The sequence below is a fragment of the Nerophis lumbriciformis genome, linkage group LG34 (assembly GCF_033978685.3).
Source record: "Nerophis lumbriciformis linkage group LG34, RoL_Nlum_v2.1, whole genome shotgun sequence".
Classification (NCBI taxonomy): domain Eukaryota; kingdom Metazoa; phylum Chordata; class Actinopteri; order Syngnathiformes; family Syngnathidae; genus Nerophis; species Nerophis lumbriciformis.
The window spans coordinates 14,632,275-14,657,374 of record NC_084581.2 but is presented as its reverse complement, the minus strand read 5'-3'; the positions used below and the strand labels follow the sequence as shown (position 1 = coordinate 14,657,374).

General features: G+C 40.0%; 2 protein-coding genes across 6 annotated transcripts in view; one reads left to right on the top strand and one right to left on the bottom strand.

The window, feature by feature from the left end:
• Positions 1-5,110, top strand: part of gtf3c2 (general transcription factor IIIC, polypeptide 2, beta) — a 33,582-nt gene extending 28,472 nt beyond the window's left edge. For all 5 annotated transcript variants that reach the window (XM_061929867.2, XM_061929866.2, XM_061929865.2 and 2 more), the window contains 2 exons: positions 3,760-3,858; positions 4,483-5,110. In XM_061929867.2, the coding sequence (XP_061785851.2) occupies positions 3,760-3,858; positions 4,483-4,686 (303 nt within the window). In that variant the 3' untranslated portion in view covers positions 4,687-5,110. The remainder of the gene's footprint in view (positions 1-3,759; positions 3,859-4,482) is intronic.
• Positions 5,111-6,940: 1,830 nt separating this feature from the next.
• slc30a2 (solute carrier family 30 member 2) lies at positions 6,941-23,767 on the bottom strand. Its single transcript, XM_061929634.2, has 9 exons — positions 23,669-23,767; positions 18,706-18,821; positions 16,297-16,508; positions 16,071-16,217; positions 15,660-15,813; positions 15,084-15,303; positions 12,593-12,698; positions 12,371-12,505; positions 6,941-7,871 (listed from the first exon to the last, which is right to left on the bottom strand). The coding sequence occupies exons 2-9, from the start codon at positions 18,786-18,788 to the stop codon at positions 7,726-7,728; spliced, it is 1,203 nt and encodes a 400-aa protein (XP_061785618.2). The 5' UTR covers positions 18,789-18,821; positions 23,669-23,767; the 3' UTR covers positions 6,941-7,725.
• Between the last annotated feature and the right edge of the window lie 1,333 nt (positions 23,768-25,100).

The window sequence follows — 25,100 nt, the reverse complement described above, 5'->3', positions numbered from 1 at the left end:
CCCCGTGGCCTCCTACCGGTCGGACGTGCCCTAAACACCTCCCGAGGGAGGCGATCGGGTGGCATCCTGACCAGATGCCCGAACCACCTCATCTGGCTCCTCTCGATGTGGAGGAGCAGCGGCTTTACTTTGAGCTCCCCCCGGATGACAGAGCTTCTCACCCTATCTCTAAGGGAGAGCCCTGCCACCCGGCGGAGGAAACTCATTTCGGCCGCTTGTACCCGTGATCTTGTCCTTTCGGTCATAACCCAAAGCTCATGACCATAGGTGAGGATGGGAACGTAGATCGACCGGTAAATTGAGAGCTTTGCCTTCCGGCTCAGCTCCTTCTTCACCACAACGGATCGATACAGCGTCCGCATTACTGAAGATGCCGCACCGATCCGCCTGTCGATCTCACGATCCACTCTTCCCTCACTCGTGAACAAGACTCCGAGGTACTTGAACTCCTCCACTTGGGGCAGGGTCTCCTCCCCAACCCGAAGATGGCATTCCACCCTTTTCCGGGCGAGAACCATGGACTCGGACTTGGAGGTGCTGATTCTCATCCCAGTCGCTTCACACTCGGCTGCGAACCGATCCAGCGAGAGCTGAAGATCCTGGCCAGATGAAGCCATCAGGACCACATCATCTGCAAAAAGCAGAGACCTAATCCTGCAGCCACCAAACCAGATCCCCTCAACGCCTTGACTGCGCCTAGAAATTCTGTCCATAAAAGTTATGAACAGAATCGGTGACAAAGGGCAGCCTTGGCGGAGTCCAACCCTCACTGGAAACGTGTCCGACTTACTGCCGGCAATGCGGACCAAGCTCTGACACTGATCATACAGGGAGCGGACCGCCAAAATCAGACAGTCCGATACCCCATACTCTCTGAGCACTCCCCACAGGACTTCCCGAGGGACACGGTCGAATGCCTTCTCCAAGTCCACAAAACACATGTAGACTGGTTGGGCAAACTCCCATGCACCCTCAAGGACCCTGCCGAGAGTACAGAGCTGGTCCACAGTTCCACGACCAGGACGAAAACCACACTGTTCCTCCTGAATCCGAGGTTCGACTATCCGGCGTAGCCTCCTCTCCAGTACACCTGAATAGACCTTAAGGGGAAGGCTGAGGAGTGTGATCCCACGATAGTTAGAACAATCCAGAGGTACCACCTATATATATATATAGATATATATATATATATATATATATATATATATATATATATATACATATATATGTATATATATATATATATATATATATATATATATATATATATATATAAGAAATACTTTAATTTCAGTGAATTCTAGCTATAAATATACTCCTCCCCCCTTAACCCCGGCCCCGACCCCGACCCCGCCCACCCCCAATCTCCTGAATTCGGAGGTCTCAAGGTTGGCAAGTATGAGTCTGAGGTGTGTTAAGAGTGAATTTGTCCCTTTAATCAGCTCCAAAAGGGGTCTGGGGTGACAATCGTGATAATAAACGTGTTCAATATATACGACCAAACTCTTCATGTCTGTGGGGAATGCCGACGCCACACCGAGTCATCGCATAATGAATCGTGACATGGTACAGGAAGTATAGCCACACAAGAAGCAAGCTGTCTGAGCGAGGACCAGGGAAGCCAGTGTTAACAATCTGTCAACATATTACATAAACTGCTTTGACACAATTAACCATCAAAGCAGTAGGCCTACGACGGAACTATTACCTTTTAATAAAAATTAAAAAAACACCTTAAGCTCACTCAGTACATTATAAAGTGTTTACGCTGTCTCCACAATTGTTTCCAGTCTTTTCTTTTTTGAAGTTTGGTATTTTTCTGTCAATATCAGTCCCAAGACCATTACCATTCCCTCCTCCTATGTCCTCTTCCATGTTGCCTGTCTTTGTGTTTTCCGGTTGTTGCTCGGTGGTTGCTAAGTATCTTCTTCAATTTTACATCACACGGTGGTCGTTATGTGTGTGGTGTGCTGCTCAGACATGATTGGAGCACAACGTACACATAAAGATCAAAACTGCTCAATGCCTGATTTTCATATTTGTGTGTGAGGTGTGTAAGAAATAAAAAAGGCTTAAGATTCAGAAAATATTTGTGTGTACCACCTTTTAGTTAGTTTTTACACATCTCATTAAATTTTAGATAATTTCAACCGCCCGAATGCAGCGGAGTTAGGCTCCAGCGAAAGGGACAAGCGGTAGAAAATGGACGGATGGGTGGAAAATTACACTGTGTAATGATGTTACATTTTAACTGCGACGTGGCCCTCAATGAAAACGAGTTTGACACCCCTGCTTTAGCGAATTAGTGATAAACACTTTCCAGGCCACTCTCAGGACACTGGTGTTTTTAGTTTTCTATGTAGACTGCAGGGGTCCAAGAAAAAAATCTTATTATACTGTTGACAATTCCAAGGTGTAGTTCTGTGAGATACCAACCCTATTTGTGAAAAGAGTGGTATTTGTGTTTTTATATGTATAAGCACGATTGTAGCTGAGATAGGCTCCAGCGCCCCCCGCGACCCTGAAGGGAATAAGCGGTAGAAAATGGATGGATGGATGTATAAGCACTTTTTAAAGTACATTTTTTGCTGCTCTTATTAAAGATGCCTTTTACTGAATATGCACGAGCACTTTTTTTAATATTATGTGATATATTGCCTTTAATACTGTATTTTCGTTTTATGTACTGTTTGTGATTGTATGTTAATTTGGATGTTGGAGTCTGCAATACAGTTTGATTGACTATATACATTACTGGGTGACACAGACAAAAATACTTACACAGTGGAACCTTGATTTACGAACTTAATTGGTTTTTGATCAGGGTTCAAAAATTCTATGTTAAAGCCAATTTCTCTATTAGAATGTAAATATGAATAATGGGTTCCAGCCCCAACAAAAGTTTGCATTTCAGTGAAAATTTGCACACTTTGAACATAATTTAAACCACTATATAATATTGTATATCACACATAACAATTTAATAACAAAACCCAAACAAGCTGAGTTATCCTTATTTTCAGCTGTCCTGCTGACACACACACACACATACACATTCCCACACACACACACACATACGCTGTCATTCGCCCTGTGGTGTACTCTCACATTGAAATCCTGCAACTCCTTAACTTTAACAGACAGTTATCCTGAACGTTTCAAACCACACATTGCTTTTTTCTTTGCTTTCTTTGGACTCGTTGAGCTAGAAAAAATAGAAAATGCTGTGTAAAAGCTGAAAAACACTAACACGCACACAAAGCAGCACTGAGGACCGTACCTAAAGACGTCACTGCTTTGTTGACAAAAGGAGCATCTGAAGTCCATAAGGCCCACAATGGGTGAAACATTTGTAAACCGAGACAAGGTTCATACACCAAAGGATATTTTATTCTGTCTGATGTTTTTAAATTGAAAAGTTTGTACAATTATGGGTTAGTAAATCAAGGTTCCACTGTAGAGTATGCATTAAACATTTAAGAAAAAAAATATATATTTTATATGTATAATGTAAAAACTATTTTAATCAATATTGTCTTCTTATTAAGTTAATTATTTATATTAAATCATTCAATTTGGATTATTTTTTTATTTGAATATTTATTTATTATATCAATTTAATAAAACTTTTTGTGTCTATATTACTATTATTTATACCGGTAATTTATATCCAGACTTTCGTGGTCTGCAGCTGGTCTTGAACATGTGACCCGAGTCCTTCTTGACTTAACCTTTTTTTTTCCTTTGGTGTGGTTGCAGATCTTTGGGAGGAAGGGATGTCTGTGGAAGAAAATGCAGAAAAATGAGTTTAAGAGCAGGGTTAACGTAGACCGCATGCCTTTGTCTGCGCTGCACAAGGTACCAACACACACACACACACACGGTGGTAGGATTCACAAGGAAGGAAGGAGTGATAATACTGAGGGGTGTGATGGACCAAAAGCCTACTCCTCCTGGCATGAGGGAGGGGGCGGGGGCCATAAAGGGGTGGGAATGTAATGATGTGTAAAATGAGAAAAACGTCGCCCTCAGTGGAAGAAGCCAGCCAGATGGAGAGCGGCCATGGAGGCTTTGATGTGTTTAATTTTTGAAGGGGCACAAAACACTGTAGGCTTTTTTATCTGACGTAGTAGGAGGATAAGACACAGGATTTATTTTATCCGATGAAGACAATCAGTGAGTGTTATTGAGGGGATTGAATAAACACATTCAGTCATAGTTTACTGTCACAAAAGGCTTACACAACACAACAGTCGAAATGCACTATGAGACAACTTGGGGGGAGGGTGGTGTACACGTCCAGGTGCTTCTCTTCAAGTTACCATGGAAACAGCAATGTTAAAGTTAGCATTTAGTTTGTTTTAGCAGATTTTCTCTGCTTCTTCACCGTCACCTTTTGCGTCCTATTTAAAATAAGGAAAAAACATCAGTTGTCCTCGAGGCCGAATGCAAGTGACAACACCCCACCCCCCTCGCCCTCAGGTGCGTCTGAACCCCAACATGAGCTCTCACACGTGGCTGGCGTCGGCGGGCCAGGCCGGCCTAGTCCGACTAAACTGTGTGAGGAGCCTCAACAACTCATACGTTCACGCCGCCATCAGCAAGTGCCAGGCCGAGTTTGACGCTCTGCACCCGTCGACAAGCATGGGGGAGGAGCAGAAACGGGCGGAGGACGCTCCTCTATGACCTCCGCTGTTGGCATAGCCATGCTAACTGGAGAAAGACTTTGCAATCAACTAAAGAGGAGACATTTGTTTTTATAGTCTGCATATGTTTTTAAAACAAAATCAGAATTCTTCTAATCGAGTCAAGCCGCAGCTGCACAAATACTTGAACTTTTTTTAAACCTTCTTTTAGCAGCAGTCTTGAGTGCACATGTACAGATCAAGCCAAGTGTGTTTATAGCCATTATTAAACGTTAGCAAACATGATCAGGGAACAGGAATACATTACATTATTCACTCATATATATATGGCATGTATCTTGTCACCGGAATGTTTCTTTTTCTTCAGCCAAGCACTTCAATAAGACTGATTTTGTAAAATACAAATATTTGGTTTTGTAATCGAGGCGATGAATTAATAAAGATGACTTATTTCAAAAAGGATTTGTATGTGTCAATCGTTTTCCAACTCTGTCAGGAGTAAAACAAGACAACACAAAAAGTCCTATTCATAAGTAAAAATTAGAACATGATAAACACAGGAAGTGAACAAACTATTAGTAATTGCTGATACTGACAAGGAGTAGCATTACATTATCTAATTGGCCAAGGTGCATGTCATTTTAATGGACGCTGGCAGAGACAAAAAGTGAGAAAAAACATGAAAAGCAAAACATGTTCATAAATATATATTCTGTTGCTGCTTTTTTTCTTATGTTAAAAAAATAATCCACAATAATACCATAATAATAATTCCAAAACCAAACAACTAATCAACAGAGCAATTGAGAGGACACACAAGTATGACACAAAACAATCCAAAAGTGGTCAAACAAAAAATTAGTAATATCAACAACATTATCAATATTAATAAGAATTGCAACAAAGCAGTGATTAGAAATCACTCTTTTACATTATCATCACAGCCATTTATAAAAAAAAATTTGAAAAATAAAAAATGGTGTCACAGTTGCTGCCGGAGGGGCCCGCAGCAGCACTTGCTGCCAGCTGACAAGAACGATAAATCAAGTTGAACCTCCAAAAATCTCCAGCAAAACTTGTCGCTAGGCGCTTTTTTAGAAAAACAATCTAGATGGTTCTGATTACTCGCTAAGTTGGCAACACTGATCCTTCTCCATCTATTATGTGGAGTTGGAATGACAAGCATTCTCACACAGTCCCAAATCTATATGGGAAACATTACTAGTGTGCTTTATTGTAACTGTTTGGACTTGAAATGGACTAAACCACTACTGCTAATGTGTTAACATGTGACAAGCCAGCTCTAAGTCAGGGGTCCCCAAACTACGAATCCAGCCCGCCAGCATCCAAAATCCGGCCCGCGGGAAGTCCCAAGTTAAAAAAAAATAAAAACACTTTTTATTTATTTTTTTAAATCTGTCTTTTTTAATCAATTTTGTACCGCTTGTTACTCTCTGTGTCTCCTAGCCGCTCAGGTAAATCATATTGTCTAAAAATGCATTTTCCCATCGATAACGTGACATCGGAATATATATATTTATATATATACAACCCGGCCCCCGGACAATTTTTTTTTAACCCAATGCGGCCCTCAAGTCAAAAATTTTGGGGACCCCTGCTCTAAATTGTTGAGAGCTTAATTTTCTGGCTGATAAGGTGCATCAAACTTATTTGGATTGAGTAAAAAATAGTACAAAACTTCAGTGTAAAGTAGACAGTCAGTCAGTCCACCATCTTTTATTTGGAAGTTTACAAAAAAGACAACGTTTTCATATTTTCACATGTACACGCACACACACACTGTATATAATATGCACACAAAAGACAACACGGAGCATTCTCAAACATGGAAAAACATACACATTGGTCATTGTTACATTCAGAATATTGACGGCAAGGTTCCTCCTGGCACTTGAGCACGATAAAGACTCACAGCTGACGAGCATGCAAGCACTTGGACCAGAACCAGTCATAGTGAATGGATCACAGGTGATTCTTGATCCTGCAACCGAGACAATGCTACATATGGCTTTGTATGGGGGGCCGTCTGTGTGTGCGAGGTTTTCCATAACACTAGTGTGTCTGTGTGTCAGCATTGTAAGCAGAATTATGTCTCAGACGGCCCCTCATACTTTTACTTTCTGTTCCAAACACATGGATGGACTGGTGTTGAAATACTATACACAACCTTTTTTCAATGAGGGCCACATAAAGTCAAATTGAAGGATGCTTGGGCCAATAAAAAAAAAGCGCTTTGGGACAAACATGGCACTTTGGATAATAATAATTTTAAAAAAATGTATGATGTCATTAATATCATGTTATACATGATGGTCATGTGATTTACTTTGCCTCGACGCAGTATCCAGCACAAAAAAACACACAAAGAACATGCTGTCGCACAACACAACACTGACACTGATAGTCCTCATTTGCACTTGTGGAAATCTCCCATTTTATGTCCACACACACACACACACACACACGCACACACACATGGACTCTTTGCTTCATTCAGCATCATGAGAATTGTGTCGAATCTCATGGGATGTTGTACCTAATGAAGTGACCAGTGTATGTTAATCATAACTTGGTGTCTTTGGTGATCATTAAAATGTGTTTCTTTAACGAGATGCAGCCCTTTTTAAATGAAAGTCGAATGTGTGTCAATGAGATAATGACCGGTTTTCAAGATGGCAGTGAGCGTCTCTGCGGTTCAGAGGACTTTTAGGCAGTGAGTTAACCTTCCAATCAGTCTTATTGATCAGCTCATTAGGAGGATTTGGACACAGAGTCTCTGATTGGAACTTCTTAAGAAGCACCGCAATGAACCGCCGTTATGTGTCGGGTACATGACCTTCGCTAAGACCAAACGGGTCAAAGGGCGTGGCTATGTGTTTTTATTTAAAGGTGGTATGATGAGGTTGGGTCAGGTGCACCACTTCAAGGTGGACTGGAGCCTCCCGAATGACTTTGATGGTTCTTTTTTGGTTTTGAAGGGAATGTTGGTGGGCATTCCGGGCTGGGCGCCGCCTCCTCTCTTGCAGGTGTGTGTTGGGCGTGGGAATGCCGAGTCGTGTCAGTCACAGGGGTCCTGGCAGAGGTGGCAGTGCCTCATGTCGTCCGAGTAGCGCTCCACCTGGATGGTGACGCTCTGGAAGCCAAACTTGGTGTGGAGAAGCTCTGCGGCCTCCTGTAGGACAGACTGCGCGTCGGCGCCCTCGTCTGGGAACAGTCAGTAATGTTGCCATTTGAATGTTTTAAAACGGGGGTGTCAAACTCATTTGAGCTCAGGGGCCGCATGGAGGAAAATCTGTTCACACGCGGGCCGGACTATTAAAATCATGGCATTAAAACTACAAAATAAAGACAACTTCAGATTGTTTTCTGTCTTACTTTGGCCAAAAATAGAACAAACACATTCTGAAAATATTATAATAAAAATATAGAATGAAATACCAGCAGCGGTAAAGTTTTAGATCCATGAAGGAAAAAAGAAAGTCAATGAATGTTTATAAGTGAATACATATACATATGCATAAAAAATTGTTTTCTTTTGTATTATTTTTTTAAATGAATTAAGTAACGTTTATGACAACCTTTTTCCAAAACACAATATAGAATGTGAGATATAACAGGATAATGCATACATTTATCATTTGTTTTCAAAACGGTTACAAAAAAGTGGGACCCCAAAAATTTACTGTGGGACCCCATTTTTATGACTTGATGGGGTCCCTGGGACCCCATTTTGAAAATTCCTAGCGCCAACACTGATGGAGTATTAAAGTTAAAAAAGTTAAAGTATCAATGATTGTCACACACACACTAGGTGTGGCGAAATTATTCTCTGCATTTCCATCACCCTTGATCACCCCCAGGGAGGTGAGGGGAGCAGTGGGCAGCAGCGGTGGCCATGCCCGGGAATCATTTTTGGTGATTTAACCCCCAATTCCAACCCTTGATGCTGAGTGCCAAGCAGGGAGGTAACGGGTCCCATTTTTTGTAGTTTTTGGTATGACTCGGCTGGGGTTTGAACTCATAACCTACCGATCTCAGGGCGGACACTCTAACCACTAGGCCACTGAGTAGGTATTGCTGCGTGCAAAACAGCAGCAGGCGGCTGTGGCCTGCGGGCCGGTTCTAATACTAATCAAATATGATCCATAGATAATTAATTCGCGGGCCTTGACTTTGACGCCCCTGTCTTCAAACAAACTTACATGTTTGTGTTTTTACAACTTTAAATCTAATAATAAACACATTGAACTACTCCAAACGTGTATAGGCCCAACTAAGGTGACATTTTATTTTGTGCAAGATTCCTATGGCAAATATTACTTAGTTGAGTAACAGGACTAAAAGTAACCGGAGTGGGTTTTTAACAATGAATTAGCAAATACCTAACATCCATCCATTTTCTACCGCTTGTCCTTTTTGGGGTCGCGGGGGGTGCTGGAGCCTATCTCAGCTGCTTCGGGCGGAAGGCGGCGTACACCCTGGACAAGTCGCCACCTTATCACAGGGCCAACACAGATAGACAGACAACATTCACACTCACATTCACACACTAGGGCCAATTTAGTGTTGCCAATCAACCTAAATACCTAACATATAATACATAATATAACGTGGCTTTTATGCTAATAACATTCTGACACTAAGCACATTAGAGTGGTTTAACAAAACATTGACATTTAAACTTCCAATTTAGTGTTGAATATCCAAATATAGTGTATAGTGTATACAGCAGGTATATTCAACTAAATTTTTTGGGGGCCACATTTCCGGACAGCTAAGAACCGCGGGGTCCTGACTTCTGCCTTCACTATTACTGTTATTTTTTATATTCCCGAGAACCACCGTCCTCTACAGAAGACATTTGATTTAGCTCTGTTTATTTTGTCAGATTTACAGGAAGGAGCGCTATGCTGTTTTCAAGGACATTCTGTTAAAAAAAGCTAGTTAAAGATCATCTATATGACAGCACTCTTGTGTTGTTTAAGAATCTGCTGCAAAAAAAAGTGAGTCTTTTCTTTTAACTGAACTCGCAGGTTGCAGTTCAATAGCCCGAATGACAAAAAAAGAAGGACCTAAAATGGACCCTTGAGGAACACCACTAACCAAAGAAGTTAAACACATGACTCATGACGGGCATCTGAAGTATACAAGCTAGACAGCATCATCTAACTGCCAAAAGGAGAGGACTTAAAGGGGTGCCTTGAGGAGCGCCTCAGTTATGTCAAGCACAAATTTGGGCCCCAGTGTTCTGTTTGCTAGCAAGGTTAAAATTTCAATGAAATGTTTACAGTGGTCCAAGTTCTTCTATACGACATGAGCATGAGTAACGGGCTGAATGAAAACAAATAAAGTGTGAGTTTTTCTAAAGAAATCAACTTAAAATATATGAATTAGGAGTAACACAAATCTGTGAGAATATAACATTTTTGAAGGATTTATTAAATGATTATATTTTATGATCAAATCTAATTTTAGGAAGCGGGGACATATACACAAAATTTAATTTTCGTCATTGTTTGAAGTGGTTTAAATTAGTATTTTAAATTGCATTTATGAAATATCAGGTCAGATAATCAGATCAATGTACAGCACACTCTGCCTGATTAAAACTAGTATTTTGAAGTAAATTCTATCGAGCATGTATGCATTTTATTTCCTGGGGACGTAAATGGCACAGATGCTATGGCACAGATGTCAAACTCAAGGCCTGGGGAGCGCCACATCTGGCCTGCCGTATCATTTATTGTGGCCCGCAAAAGCCTGGAAATTATATGCTTCAATAAGGCATTTCATCCTTCTTCACTCAATGTTATTTGATACAACAAGCTATTGTCATTGAAACCCTTTTTAAATTCAATTCTACACTTGCTAAACAGGCTTGTCACCTTTAATTCTGATTCCAAAGCAGGTTTTCCATCCGTTTGTAGCTAAACAATGATAATAGTGAAATTGTGTTGATGCCAAATGGTAAATGGTACAGAACAGCAACATACAAACTCAACAGGTATAGATTTTCCTTTGTCCCACTGGCAATCAAAGCACTTAACAACAGAAAAAAACTGTAATAACCGGATGCAATAATAAGGAGTCAATATTGGGATAGTGCAACACGGGAGGTGTGCATCACGGGGGGAGTGTAATGTGTGATCTCATAACTAACTGATATACCTGCGCATTGTTCACTGTAATCACTGTATTGTCGAATGAACTGTATGTATGTAAAGTTAAAGTACCAATGATTGTCACACACACACTAGGTGTGGTGAAATTTGTCCTCTGCATTTGACCCATCCCCTTGTTGACCCCCTGGGAGGTGAGGGGAGCAGTGGGCAGCAGCGGTGCTGCGCCCGAGAATCATTTTTGGTGATTTAACCCCCAATTTCAACCCTTGATGCTGAGTGCCAAGCAGGGAAGTAATGGGTCCTATTCTTTTTATAGTCTTTTGGTATGATTCGGTCGGGGTTTGAACTCACAACCTACCGATCTCAGGGCGGACACTCTAACCACTAGGCCACTGATGTATATATGTATGTATGTATGTATGTATGTATTATGTAAAACGCTGTGTCTTGATGTCCATGACAAATTTCTCCAAGGAGACAATAAAGCTAATTATTATTATTATTATTATTATTAATAACCAAATGATGGGGCAGTTGTGTAATTCTCAGTTTCTCGTAGGGTTTAGCTGGCTTTTTTGTGAATTGTTGCGGCTGAAAATGACTGATTTCCCAGCTGCATTTTCAAAAAAGTCTGCGACATAATCACCTTCCCAGTGATGCAGGGAGACAGTTGCGTTGCTTTTGAGTGCCGCTGGGACAAATTCAATCGGTGAAAATGACAATGATTGACCCAACAAATGTGCGGGGAAATTGCCGGGATTGTTTCAATTTAGCTGAATTTGCATTCATTTGCGTGAATTGGCATGATCACAACATCTCAGAATCCTCGAGGGACGAATAACGAATAATAGCTTCCGGTGTCGGCCGACCTCATCTCACAAGATGTAGTTTCTCTTAAGTATCCTTCTTGAAAATGGCCTTGCAAATATATATCTGCCACCTAATCAATATGTTGCTCTTCTTCTTTGGGAGTACAGATGAATTTTCTGTGGCTTTCTATGGCTCGTATGGCTCCGGTGCCACTTCCTGTTTTCGCAACTTGTGATTGGATACTCACTTGGGACTCCAAGGTGAGTATCCAATCACAGCGTGAGGCCAGCTAGAAGGCCTTACTGGCGACAACTCGTGATCTGATTGGCTACGGCAATTGTCTATCATGTGTCCGTTCACTTACAGTGCACGGACGCCTGCATTGTTGATTCTGAAGGCCACGGGCAGAGTTCCTACAGCATGGCAACATAAGCTAGCTGAATTCTGATTGTATACAAACTCTAACCTAAAAACAACAGCACTGGAAAGAGCATAATATGACATGAAGAGAATATGAATACTTTTAGACATTAGGGGAAAGTAAGTTAAAAATTACTTTTATCATTAATTATGATCATGATTTCTGGTTATGATAGGCCAGCAGAGAAGGACTTGCTGGCCCTGACGGCACACCACTGCTTTAATACCATAATCTATTTTACAGTAAGTCGAGGGCCAATAAAAAATGAGCTGCAGGTCAAAAATGGCCCCCAGGCCGCACTTTGGATATCCCTGCTGTTGTTTGTGCATGTCAACATGTGTGATATTTACCAACAGCGAGGTGAACGGAGACCAGGGTCTGGCCCAGGGTCAGAGCCCAAAGGTGCAGCGAGTGTGCCGACCTGACAGCCTTCACGGACATCAGAAGCTCCTTCACCGAGTAGAACTCGATTCCTTTCGGTGAACCTGAAGGCAAACGAGTGACAACATTTCATATGCATTTATGTTTTCTATTCTGTGCAAGCTTCAGTGTGTGCGTTTCAAGATGGCGACCTTCCATGAGTATCCGGAAGACATCTCTGAGGATGGTGACCGTGGTGCAAAGGACAAAGATGGAGAACAGGAAGGTGCAGATGGGATCGGCCACTTTGTACTCAGGCTGCGGGGAAAGAAAGACACGAGTGAGTGCACACACATCAACATGGCGGATTTCCAGCTTCTTCTTTTTTTTCATAGTTCAGGTGACACTAAAGCACTCTGAGCTGGAAAAGCCGTCCAGCTGCTTCCATCATAAACAGCTTTTTATTTAAACGTTTAAACTAGGGATGTCCGATAATGGCTTTTTTGCCGATATCCGATATTCCGATATTGTCCAACTCTTAATTACCGATACCGATATCAACCGATACCGATATATACAGTCGTGGAATTAACACATTATTATGCCTAATTTAGACAACCAGGTATGGTGAAGATAAGGTCCTTTTAAAAAAAAATTGTTATTATAAAATAAGATAAATAAATTAAAAACATTTTCTTGAATAAAAAAATAAAGTAAAACAATATAAAAACAGTTACATGGAAACTCGTAACTAATAAAAATGAGTAAAATTAACTGTTAAAGGTTAGTACTATTAGTGGACCAGCAGCACGCACAATCATGTGTGCTTACGGACTATCCCTTGCAGACTGTATTGATATATATTGATATATAATGTAGGAACCAGAATATTAATAACAGAAAGAAACAACCCTTTTGTGTGAATGAGTGTGAATGAGTGTAAATGGGGGAGGGAGGTTTTTTGGGTTGGTGCACTAATTGTAAGTGTATCTTGTGTTTTTTATGTTAATTTAATTAAATTAAATTAAATAAACAAAAAGAAACCGATACCGATAATAAAAAAAACGATACCGATCATTTCCGATATTACATTTTAAAGCATTTATTGGCCGATAATATCGGCATGCCGATATTATCAGACATCTCTAGTTTAAATGTTTTAAAAAATCATGTTAGCACTGCAAACTTATCCAAAAATACAGGATAATAAAGAGGTAGTTGAGATTTTACACAGGCGGCTACTTTTATGAATTTGTGGAATGTTAATCAGGCAGAAAAGTGGCTAACAAATCTCAAATTAATATTTACTGACTATAATAATTCTTTATACAACACCGTAAAAAAATTACCAGCAGCATTTAACACTATTTTTCACAGCAAAATGCTGTAATCAAAATATACTATAACAAATTATTCCCTTATGTTTCTCAGCAATTAACTGTTATTTCATAGTAAAATACTATAAATGTTACTGACAAAGTAAAATATTAGCCAGCAATTTGCTGTGAATTTATAATGACGACTTTATAATGTCCCACCTTAAAACTAATTTATATACTCCCGTTTTTAAATAGATCTGCCCTGTCCCCCTGTCTTGCATGGCGAGGTTACCAGGTGGCCACAGATCATTTCTGGAGAGGTACCAGTCTGGAAGAGCGCTAGCTGTCCCAAGTCGTGACCTGAGGTAAACCATGCACTCTTCTATGCATCAGTTGGTGACGTCTCTGCGTTGTTGACTTGTCTACATGGAAGAAGAGTCCCCTAAGACCCTCTGCTGTCTTTCCGATAGACATGGACTCCCACATTATCATGAATGTAATAATTCAATAACTGTAGCAACTCGGCATCCATTGCAGCGGAGGAGGGTCCCCACATCCGCAGCCCCTTTTTAAAGTTTTGTCTTTTTACCAACTCAGGCTTTTGGAGTTTTCCCTTGCCCGGATGTAGTTCTGATCAGGGGATGTCGCTTGTAATTAAGAGCTATACAGATAAATTGTGATTGATGTGATTGATAATTAAAGTTCAAGTTAAAGTACCCATGATTGTCACACACACACTAGGTGTGGCGAAATTATTATCTGCATTTGACCCATCACCCTTGATCACCCCCTGGGCCTAGTAGTTAGAGTGTCCGCCCTGAGATCGGTAGGTCGTGAGTTCAAACCCCGGCCGAGTCATACCAAAGACTATAAAAATGGGACCCACTACCTCCCTGCTTGACACTCAGCATCAGGGGTTGGAATTGGGGGTTAAATCACCAAAAATGATTCACGGGCGCAGCCCCCGCTGCTGTTCACTGTTCCCCTCACATAATGAAATTGTTCTTACAGTGTACAAGGCACAACATTTCATTTGCATTATATTATAATTTTTTTAAACATATATTTCACTGTATTTCATTATACTGTATATTTTTTAATATTGGTAAGCAGCCTATAAACAAGACAATACACACATTCCCATGACCACATATTTATTTATTTATTTATCAATGACTAAACTATACAGTATATCCGGATCATAGTTTTGTTTGTGTTTCCTGTATAGCAGCAGTATTGTAATTAAGGCAATATGTTATTGTTATGTTATTTCATCAATAATAATTATAGTTAAATACCAATAAATGGCTCCCCCTGTGTACAATCATGGGGGGAGCCATGATTGTACACAATCATGCACTCTTCTATGCAATGAGCGTCTGACCCGAAAGTAGATGATGATTGCTGCCACCATGACGCCGATGCTCTGCAGTAGGTCGCCGACTACGTGGATGAAAGCGGCACGCACGCTGGTGTTGCCGTGGGCGCCCAAGAGCGAGTGAGCATGGCCGTGAGCGACGGGACTCTGAGCGTCCTCGTCGATGTGAGTATAGCCGCGGCCGTGAGCGTGGAAGGTGGTGGAATGGTGCAGGATGTACGCCATGCTGCGAAGTCATCAGAAAGTAGACTTTATTGGTTTAAAATCTGAACCTAGTTCAGTTTCAGTTCAGTTCAGTTCCAGTTTATTTCAAACATGCATACAATACAATGTAATTCGTCACATATTTCCAGTTGTTTCATTACAGCACGCCCGAAAAGAAGTAGGAAGAAGCTGAGCTTATCTAATCCTACCCCTTTTCATACATAGCAATTGTATCCTATTTCCTTGTTCTCTGTAACATAACAGTGAATAAATAAATAATAAACAAATAATATGCCATAGTAAGTAAACAAATATTAAATACATAAATAATCTTTGTCTCAATAAAAATAAAAACCTAGTTTCGCTTCTTCTACTCACATGATGTTGACGATGACAGCGAAGGCTGACGTGACCAGCATCACGTGACCTTCGATCTCGTAGTCGCCGCGCACGATCCTCTCGATGGCCAAGTAGACCAGAACCCCTGTCACCATCCAGATGGACATGACGGACAAGAAGGCCCCCAGGATCTCTGCGGAGAGAACGCAACCTGAGGAACGTTCTCACACCCTCACTGGACACTTCATTAGGTACACTATGACGCCCAATTAATTCATATAAATAACATTCGAAACACGTCCTCTCCGCTCGCTTGACCAACAAGCCTGTTCCACTCCAACCCTACAGGTGGCGGGTAAAGTAAAAGTACAATTTAATCTTCAATGCAGTTCCTCCAAATGGATGTCAATCACCAGGTGTACCTAATGAAGTGTCTCCTGAAGGTCTCACCTGATCTGTGCCAGCCAAAGCTCATGGTCTTGGTGGGGGGTCTAGAGGAGATCCAGAGGGAGAAGATGCTGACCATCATGCTGCCAAAGTCGGTCAGCAGGTGAGCGGCGTCCGTCATGATGGCCAGGCTGTGGGCCAGGTAGCCTCCTGCGCGGGAGACACAGGTGCAATTGAGGTCTTCGTCTTCTCCAGCACTTGCATCACGTTGCGAGCCTGTGGACTTTACCTATGACCTCTCCGATCATGAAGACCAGGCAGACGGCGGAGGCGATGTAAAGTTTCTTTTTCGCCAGCAGCTTGTCCACGCCGTCTTCGCACGCCGAGGCCTTGGGACGGTGGCAGTGGACGCCCACGGGACGTTTGAGCTCCATGGCGGTCGACATGCCGCCATTCTTAAAGGGGAAGTCTGGGAACTGCTCACTAGGGTCTGGAAAGGAACTGATGGTGTACAAAGGTGAGTAAAGTACAGCGAGACCTCTGATTTGAAAGCCATTTTCCCCATACAAAAATAAACTGTTCCATGGTCAAACTGTGGCCATCATGGTAATGATTGTGGACACTTAACCAAAAACAAGCGAAGCAGTTCAATTTGCTAAGTGAGGACGTGGGTCACATGATCAGACAGTATGTTGCTATAACATGCTAATGCTAAAATGTTGACGTCTAATGTTTGTGGCTACACTGACTGAAAGCTATCCTTGGAGTGCCACACACACCCACATATGTTGTGGGGGTTTTTCTGCAATGATGTGCCTAATGAGGTGGAAGAAACCTAATCTAGACTAATTTGAGATAGCCACACACACATTCACATGTATTTTTTCACACAAATGCACACACAAACACACACACACACACACACACGCACGCACAGACGGATGATGTCCACTAAAGAAAATCAGCGGAGTGGAAAAAGAGATTGTGTTCAATGACACCGATGGGACCTCTCTCGCTCACACACACGCACACACACACACACACACACACACACACACACACACACACACACACACACACACACACACACACACACACGCACACACTCACACACACACACACACACACACACACACACACCCTTATAAATACTCTTTGTTACCAACTCTGATAATGTCAACAACATCAATATTTGTTTTTACAAATCCACAAAATCGTGTTTACGTGTACAAGTGCACCAGACAGCACCGTTCCTAAAATGTCGGTAAGGAGCATGAAGCAGTACAGTTCCATTATATTGTTAGAATTCCTCTCTGACCGTGTCAAAAGTGAACCTTCTTATCTGATTTTTTTCTATTGTTTCGAAATAGATAGTGTACCTAATGAAGTGTCCATATTTGTTGTTACTATAGTTCCAGTTGGTTGCCAGGTTGGGGTTTTGCCCACTTTTTACTAACCAAAGGGTCTCAACCCCAAATCATTTCTGTCAGTATGAACATGACATAACCTTTTTTATCATACAGAAAATAATAGAACTAACATAATTGTATTATTCATTTGATGATAATATTTAGGTTAAATAATATTACATTTCTGTATTTTTGTGTGTGTATTTAACTGCAAAGGTGTCACTTTGTTGTGGATTATCCAACCAACACTATAATAAAATGGCAACAACAAACGATCTTTTTAAGATTTTGCGCGCACGCACGTCTGCACATGCACGCACACATTGTCCAATCTCGGGTTTTTTTCCATGCATAATGTTTTTAAATTTATACAATATATAATTATTTTACATATAAAACATTAGGATGATTTTACCGTGGATCAAGTTTATAAAATATAATCAAATGCGCAGTGAAATATAATAGACATTTTCTGCAGAATATAAAAGAGAAGGCCTCTGCAACATTTTCCCCCTCACATTAAATTCATGTTTTAATTTACATTTTCACGTTTTAAAAAAATCCATAATGACTTTAGCGACTAAAATGACTTAAATATTTATGTTAGCTTTTTAGGCCACAATTCATGCCTTAAAATGTGATACAAAACGATCTATAATGCTGACATATGCTTTTATTCTCATGACAAGCATAGTGACAATAAAAGGCGTTCTATTCTATTCTATTTATTTAACAATATTTATGTTTGTGCGTGTATTTGCATGCACTGCAGAGGTATAATATTTTGGTTAGAAAAATACACAACAGAAGCTGCTTTAATTATATTTAAGGACTATATGCATTTTTATGAATACATAATAACGTTATAATTATAATGCTAATGAAAAGTGTGAATTAAAAGCAATTTAGTTGATGATTAGATCTCATTGTAGTGACACTATATATTTACTATAATGTACACTAAATACAATACAAATAATTTTTTATATAATTATTATTTTGCATCATACTTTGTGTGCTTTATGTTTTTTTTAAATAATCTATATGTATGTATAGATTGCGTGCAACTACATGCACACGCGCGGAGACAGCTCTGCTCAGTGAAGTGTCCATGAGGACGCGCGCGCCATTTGTCACGCAGTCTGTCCACAAGCGAGCCATGCGTGGAAATGCATTGGCTTAAAACACTCCTGCACAATGAAGATCACACGTGAGTGTGTGTGCGTGCGTGCGTGCGTGCGTGCGAGTGTGTGTGCGCGAGCGCGCACGTGCGTGCACCTTTCTCCCACCTGTGCACGTGCTCACAATAGGTCTTGTGGTTCTTGTCGTGGATCAGCTGAGACTTCTCAGAACTTGCAGCTTTTACGTCCATGAGGAGAATGAGGCGCTGAAGGAGGTCCCGACGCTGAAGGAGGAATGGGAAAAGGTCCAGTCAGGTTTGGTGTCGGTGAAAAAGTGCAAGCGAGGGAAAAAAAACCCTCATTGCGGAGTTTGTGGGCAGAAGGAGGAGGGGGAGCGCGGGGTGTGAGGGAGGGTCTTCTTTTTTTTCTTTTTCTTTTTTTCTTCCTATTTTAAGATACAATACATTAAAAAGCATGATAAAAGATTTGAATTTTTTAAATACAATATTTAAAAATCTGCCTGATTTCATTTAATCCAAGAATGCACACTTCAATTTATTCATCACTAAAGGCACTAAAGTCACAAAAGGAGCTGCTGCAGAAATAAGTCTACTTTACTTATCTCTGCAAAGACAACAACTGCATATGAGTTATCAAATATTGTTTTTAAGGCTGAGCGGACAGCAGGTCCAATAGAACATTCTAATGGGAGCAGCTATTGGAAATCAATGCATGTTAGCATACACTTGAACATTAGTGCTCGCCTTTAAGGAGTGTGTGAATGCAATATTTACAGCACACGTACGTTTAAAAAAATATGTATTTTTTTGTCCAACATGTAAATATATCACACACACAAAAAGCTATCGTTGTACAGCTTCTTAATTGTGTACAATTATACAGTACAATTTATGGGAGAGATTAATTAACATATACTGTAAAAAGAAAAAAAAAAGATTATGTGGACGTGTAAATTTGAATTATGCAAGTCTATTTCTAAATAACAAAACATTTTTGCATTTAGTTTTGTCCACGTTGCATTTTATTACTACAATTGTGCTAATGAAACCATTATAGCGTGTATTCAATGCAACCTCCATAATAAATATTTGACTACCTCTCTGGCAGTTTCAATTAAAAGTGAGCATTTTTATTGTATGTGTTAATGCAACATTTATGGCAGAGATGAAATAACACATATTGTAAAAAAGATTCCGTGGTCATGTAAATTTGAATTATTTTATATAACAATTTGATTTTGAGTCAAATATTTAATTACATTTCATATACAAATGTTTGGATTCAAACCTACTCATTGTAGTTAATTCAAACATAAGAATTATATTTATTTAGTTCTTAATAGATAAAATATTGTGTGAAATTTAATTCATGTTATTAGTTTCAAAGTTGAATTTGAAATGAAACGAACTTCCGGTCAAAATGCGCTATCTTTATGAGTGCCATACTTGCCAACCCTCCCGGATTTCCCGGGAGACTCCCGAAATTCAGCGCCTCTCCCGAAAACCTCCTGGGACAAATTTTCTCTCGAAAATCTCCCTAAATTCAGGCGGAGCTAGAGGCCACGCCCCCTCCATCTCCATGCGACCTGAGTGACATGTTGACAGCCTGTTCTCACGTCTGCTTTCCCACAATATAAACAGCATGCCTGCCTAATCACGTTATAACTGTAGAATGAGTTCTTGGTTTCTTATGTGAGTTTATTGTTAGGCAGTTTCATTAACGTCCTCCAAGCACGGTAACAACACACAACAACAGCAGTCAAGTTTCCGTCTACCGTAAAGCAGTTCGTCTGCCGTAAACAGCAATGCTGTGACACTTTTAAACAGGACAATACTGCCATCTACTGTACATGCATATGTGACCCACCCATAATGTGTCACATTTTTGTGTTGATTTATTTATTTTATTTTGTGGTTTGAATTCGTTTTTGGAGCTGTCATTACACATTTATCAGTATTCACATTGGTCAGTAGGGGGCAGTAGGGTGTTTCTTCCCAATTGAATGCTGTCACCTGCAGACCGGAAGTGTCTTGTCATTCTGAAGAGAGCGACCAGTCTGTGAACAATTGAAACGTCCTGTGTGCTTTTTCCTTCTGTATAACAGGTTAGTTTTGGTGAATCAACTCACTGAATAATATCCATGTGATCTTTATAAGTTTAAGTACACATTCTGATGGTGGAGCCTAACTCTAAAGTGTTTGTGAGTTGTAGTTTGTATTTGTGAATGAATCCAGTGCACAGCTGCAGTAATCAATACAAAATGGCGACGTGAGTACGCAATGTTTATACAGGAACTTCTGATCCTAATTCAGACTCCCAAATTAGAGCTCCCGTTTTCTTATTGATTTTATAATGTATATTTGTATAATGTGTGTGTTCTGAAATAGTGACAGAGAATAGAACAAGGATGGACAATTCAACCCTTAACTCAACAATGAGTAGAGGAGTGTTATGTGTGTGTATATGTGTAAATAAATGAACACTGAAATTCAAGTATTTCTTTCATTTATTTATACATATATATATATATATATATATATATATATATATATATATATATATATATATATATATATATATATATATATATAATTAAAAACAAATATATATATATATACCTAGAATTCACTGAAAGTCAAGTATTTCTTATATATATATATATATATATATATATATATATATATATATATATATATATATATATATGGGGACGGCGTGGCGAAGTTGGTAGAGTGGCCGTGCCAGCAATCGGAGGGTTGCTGGTTACTGGGGTTCAATCCCCACCTTCTACCATCCTAGTCACGTCCGTTGTGTCCAAGACACTTCCTGATGGCTGCTGGTTAGCGCCTTGCATGGCAGCTCCCGCCATCAGTGTGTGAATGGGTGAATGTGGAAATAGTGTCAAAGCGCTTTGAGTACCTTGACGGTAGAAAAGCGCTATACAAGTATAACCCATTTATCATTTAATTTTATATATATATCTTAACCACGCCCCCCGTCCCACCCCCCACCTCCCGAAATCGGAGGTCTCAAGGTTGGCAAGTATGATGAGTGCAGCAGACTATCTATACAGACTATATTTGAACAAGAGAGCACAGTCAGAGAATGTTCGTCTTCTTCCACATCGCTCATCTTGTAAAACTCGATGACTAAGGTAAGAAAACGTATTTTGTTATCACTGGGCTAGTAGGAAGAACGCATGTAATGGTCGGCTATATTACAAAATAAAATGAGCAAAAAAAAAAAAGAAGACAACATACAGTTGTCCTCTGTTTGCAAGACTATGTTAATGTGGTAGTGTGATTTTGTTGCGCTATAATATGAACACTTCATTGTACATTTTGGAATGTATAATGTATTGAAGTCAAACTTCTATTTTGAAGGAAGTGTGTTAGCATTTCCGCTATCATTGGTTCCCACGTTCCTTGCATGTTGATATAACCTGTTTTTATTTATTTATTGATATTGCATAAATAAGTACATTGGTTTTAATGTTAAGGTTGGATACATTTCCATAAAGGGGAATATTGGGTCTTATCGCTGAAAGAGCATATTCTTGTCCGGACGGCACGTCCCCACACTTCTGTTGGCTTTACTTCCTGTGCGTGGGGCGTATCTTGGCTTGTCTTTCCGGGCGGGCAGACGAAAACTTAGCTAAACACACATGAAGTCAGTCTAACAGTGTTACGTTTTAGAGCCACAATTGTATTTCTTTTCATACATAAATCTGTTAATTTTAGTGAGTTAATGTCCGGTGTTGTGCCGGAAAACGCACCCCTGCCATAATATGCACCCCCTGACGCGGGAGCGCGCTTACGTCACTCGATTGCATCACTCGTCTCGAAAAGTATATCTAACTCGGCTGTTGGCTGAAATAGCCTCTTTTAAATCGCCTCTTTCGGCATAAAAAAGTACATAAAGTGAAATAATCCAAGTTTTCTTTAATTGTGCTTTACTTGTGGATGAATTAAAAATTGTGAGCATTTAATGATTTCGCCGTCATTCAAGTGGCTGAAATCGCCTCTTTCGGCATAAAAAAGTACATAAAGTGAAATAATCCAAGTTTACTTTAATTGTGCTTTACTTGTGGATGAATTAAAAATTGTGAGCATTTAATGATTTCGCCGTCATTAGATCAGATAAGGCGAAAACAACCAATTAATATTGGAATATTTGCTGTCCCGAAAATGTAGAATGACGGCGAAATCATTAAATGCTCACAATTTTTAATTCATCCACAAGTAAAGCACAATTAAAGAAAACTTGGATTATTTCACTTTATGTACTTTTTTATGCCGAAAGAGGCGATTTAAAAGAGGCTATTTCAGCCAACAGCCGAGTTAGATATACTTTTCGAGACTTTTCGAGACGAGTGATGCAATCGAGTGACGTAAGCGCGCTCCCGCGTCAGGGGCTGCATATTATGGCAGGGGTGCGTTTTCCGGCACAACACCGGCACAACACCGGTCCACAGCGGTTAGCACTTAATGTTAGCAGGAGCAGCTAGCTTAACATGTCACAAACGTTCTCATTTTACAGCGGTGTTATAATGAAGACAACACATGATGTAAGTGTCTATATTAGCTAGATTAGCTTACTATCAAAGGCTGACGCTCATCTTCGTTGACAGAAATGTTGTAATTTTATTCTAGGCATTTTTGCAACATTGGAACTCATTAGTAAAATGGAGGCTTTTCCCAGGATGAGATAACTTCTGGATATTACTGGCTTAGAATGGCCAAAGGTATAGATGTGTGTGTCCAAGTTAAAGGAAACTGCAGGCTGTCTTCTTCTAATGGATTTATTACAATCTTTGCAAGCTGGGTAACGTTTGCTGTGGTCTGGAACAACATGGCACACAAAACACTATGAGAAATGCAGCTAATATTACATACAGATAATGTGTCATGAGACATACAAATATGAATTAAATACACAGAGGCCATAAGTAAAGGAATTTAAATTAGCTCAAATATACCTACAAACGAGGCATAATGATGCAATATGTACATACAGCTAGCATATTAGCAACGATTACCTTGCAGTCATGCATTGACCAAATATGCCTGATTAGCACTCCCAACAAGTCAATAACATCAACAAAGCTCACCTTTGTGCATTCACACACAGCATAAAAAGTTTGGTGGTCAAAATGAGACAAAGAAGGAGTGGCATAGAACACGTCTTTCTGTGGCACCGTAGGAGAAAGTTGTACATGTAAACAAACTACGGTGAGTTCAAGGACCGCTGAAATTAGTAGGACAAAACGGTACTCGCCAATTACTCTCATCAGTGAAGCATGTTTAATATAAACAGTGGGATTTCCAACAATTAAGAAGGTTTGTGTCATGTGTGTCCTCCTACAGAAACCATAGTAAAACATTTTCACACATCTTTGAAAAAGCTCCAGGGTGGCGCTAAAGAGACGCATGCGGCTCCAGAGCCACGGGTTGCTGCCCCCGCTCTAGTAGGTGCTGTTGTCAAGTAGATTGACACAGATCTGTGACCTTTTTTTGTACTATCTTTTTTAACAGCTTCAGTGCTCCTTGTCATACAGTCTCCAAATCTCGAAAATCCACTAGAGCAGTGGTTCTCAAACCTTTTTCACCAAGTATCACCTCAGAAAAAAAATGGTTCTCCAAGTACCACCACAATGATCAATGTTAAAATACAGTGGCACAGTAATAATAATAATAATAATGAGGCCTCAGTATTCATTCAAACAAAGCAGAGATTTTTATTTAACAACTACATTTAATATTTTGGGCCACTGTAACATCATACACAGTTGGAAAAGTAACACCGTGTTTGAAATTAGGAAAAAAAAACACTGTACTTTAATCAAGTGATTATTTGGCGTACCACTAGATGAAGCCTGCATACCACAGTTTGGAATCACTGACCTAGTGAGATGAACACTATTGTTCCACAAGATACTGTACATAGAGAAGTATATAATTGTAGAACAGCTTAAATCCCTCATTACATTGGAAGGACATTTCCATTTGTAGACTATAAAAACATCAAAATAGAGAGAACACAAAACCTAGATCAGTTTGAGACCAAGGCGTGCATGAAAATAAAATTGATTTATAACCTATAAAATCAATAATAAATGTATAGTCTAGTAATGTAATATGCTTGCTAAATATTTATATATAATATAAAGAACCTAATAATTTAATGTTGCAGGAAACTGGGAGCTTGGAGGAACTTGAACATCTCATGATGGCCATTCCTGTGACCAAAAAGCCCGGAGCTTCGACAAATACCAGATAACATTGGCATCGTCACAGAGGGCGTGGAAGTCATCACAGGACATAGAGATATTGCAAGGGCTTGCTCTCTTCTCCTTGGCTTGACCTGCGCGCTGAATCTTGATCATCCCAGACAGCTAAAGTATACACATTTGAGGTATTCCAAAAACTTTTCTTAAAACTGGATGATTTAAAGCTGCCAAACACACTCCAGTCCCTGAAGAACAAACTTCTGGCTTGATATGAGATTGTAGTTGCAGTGCAAACGTTTGTGCGACACAGCTT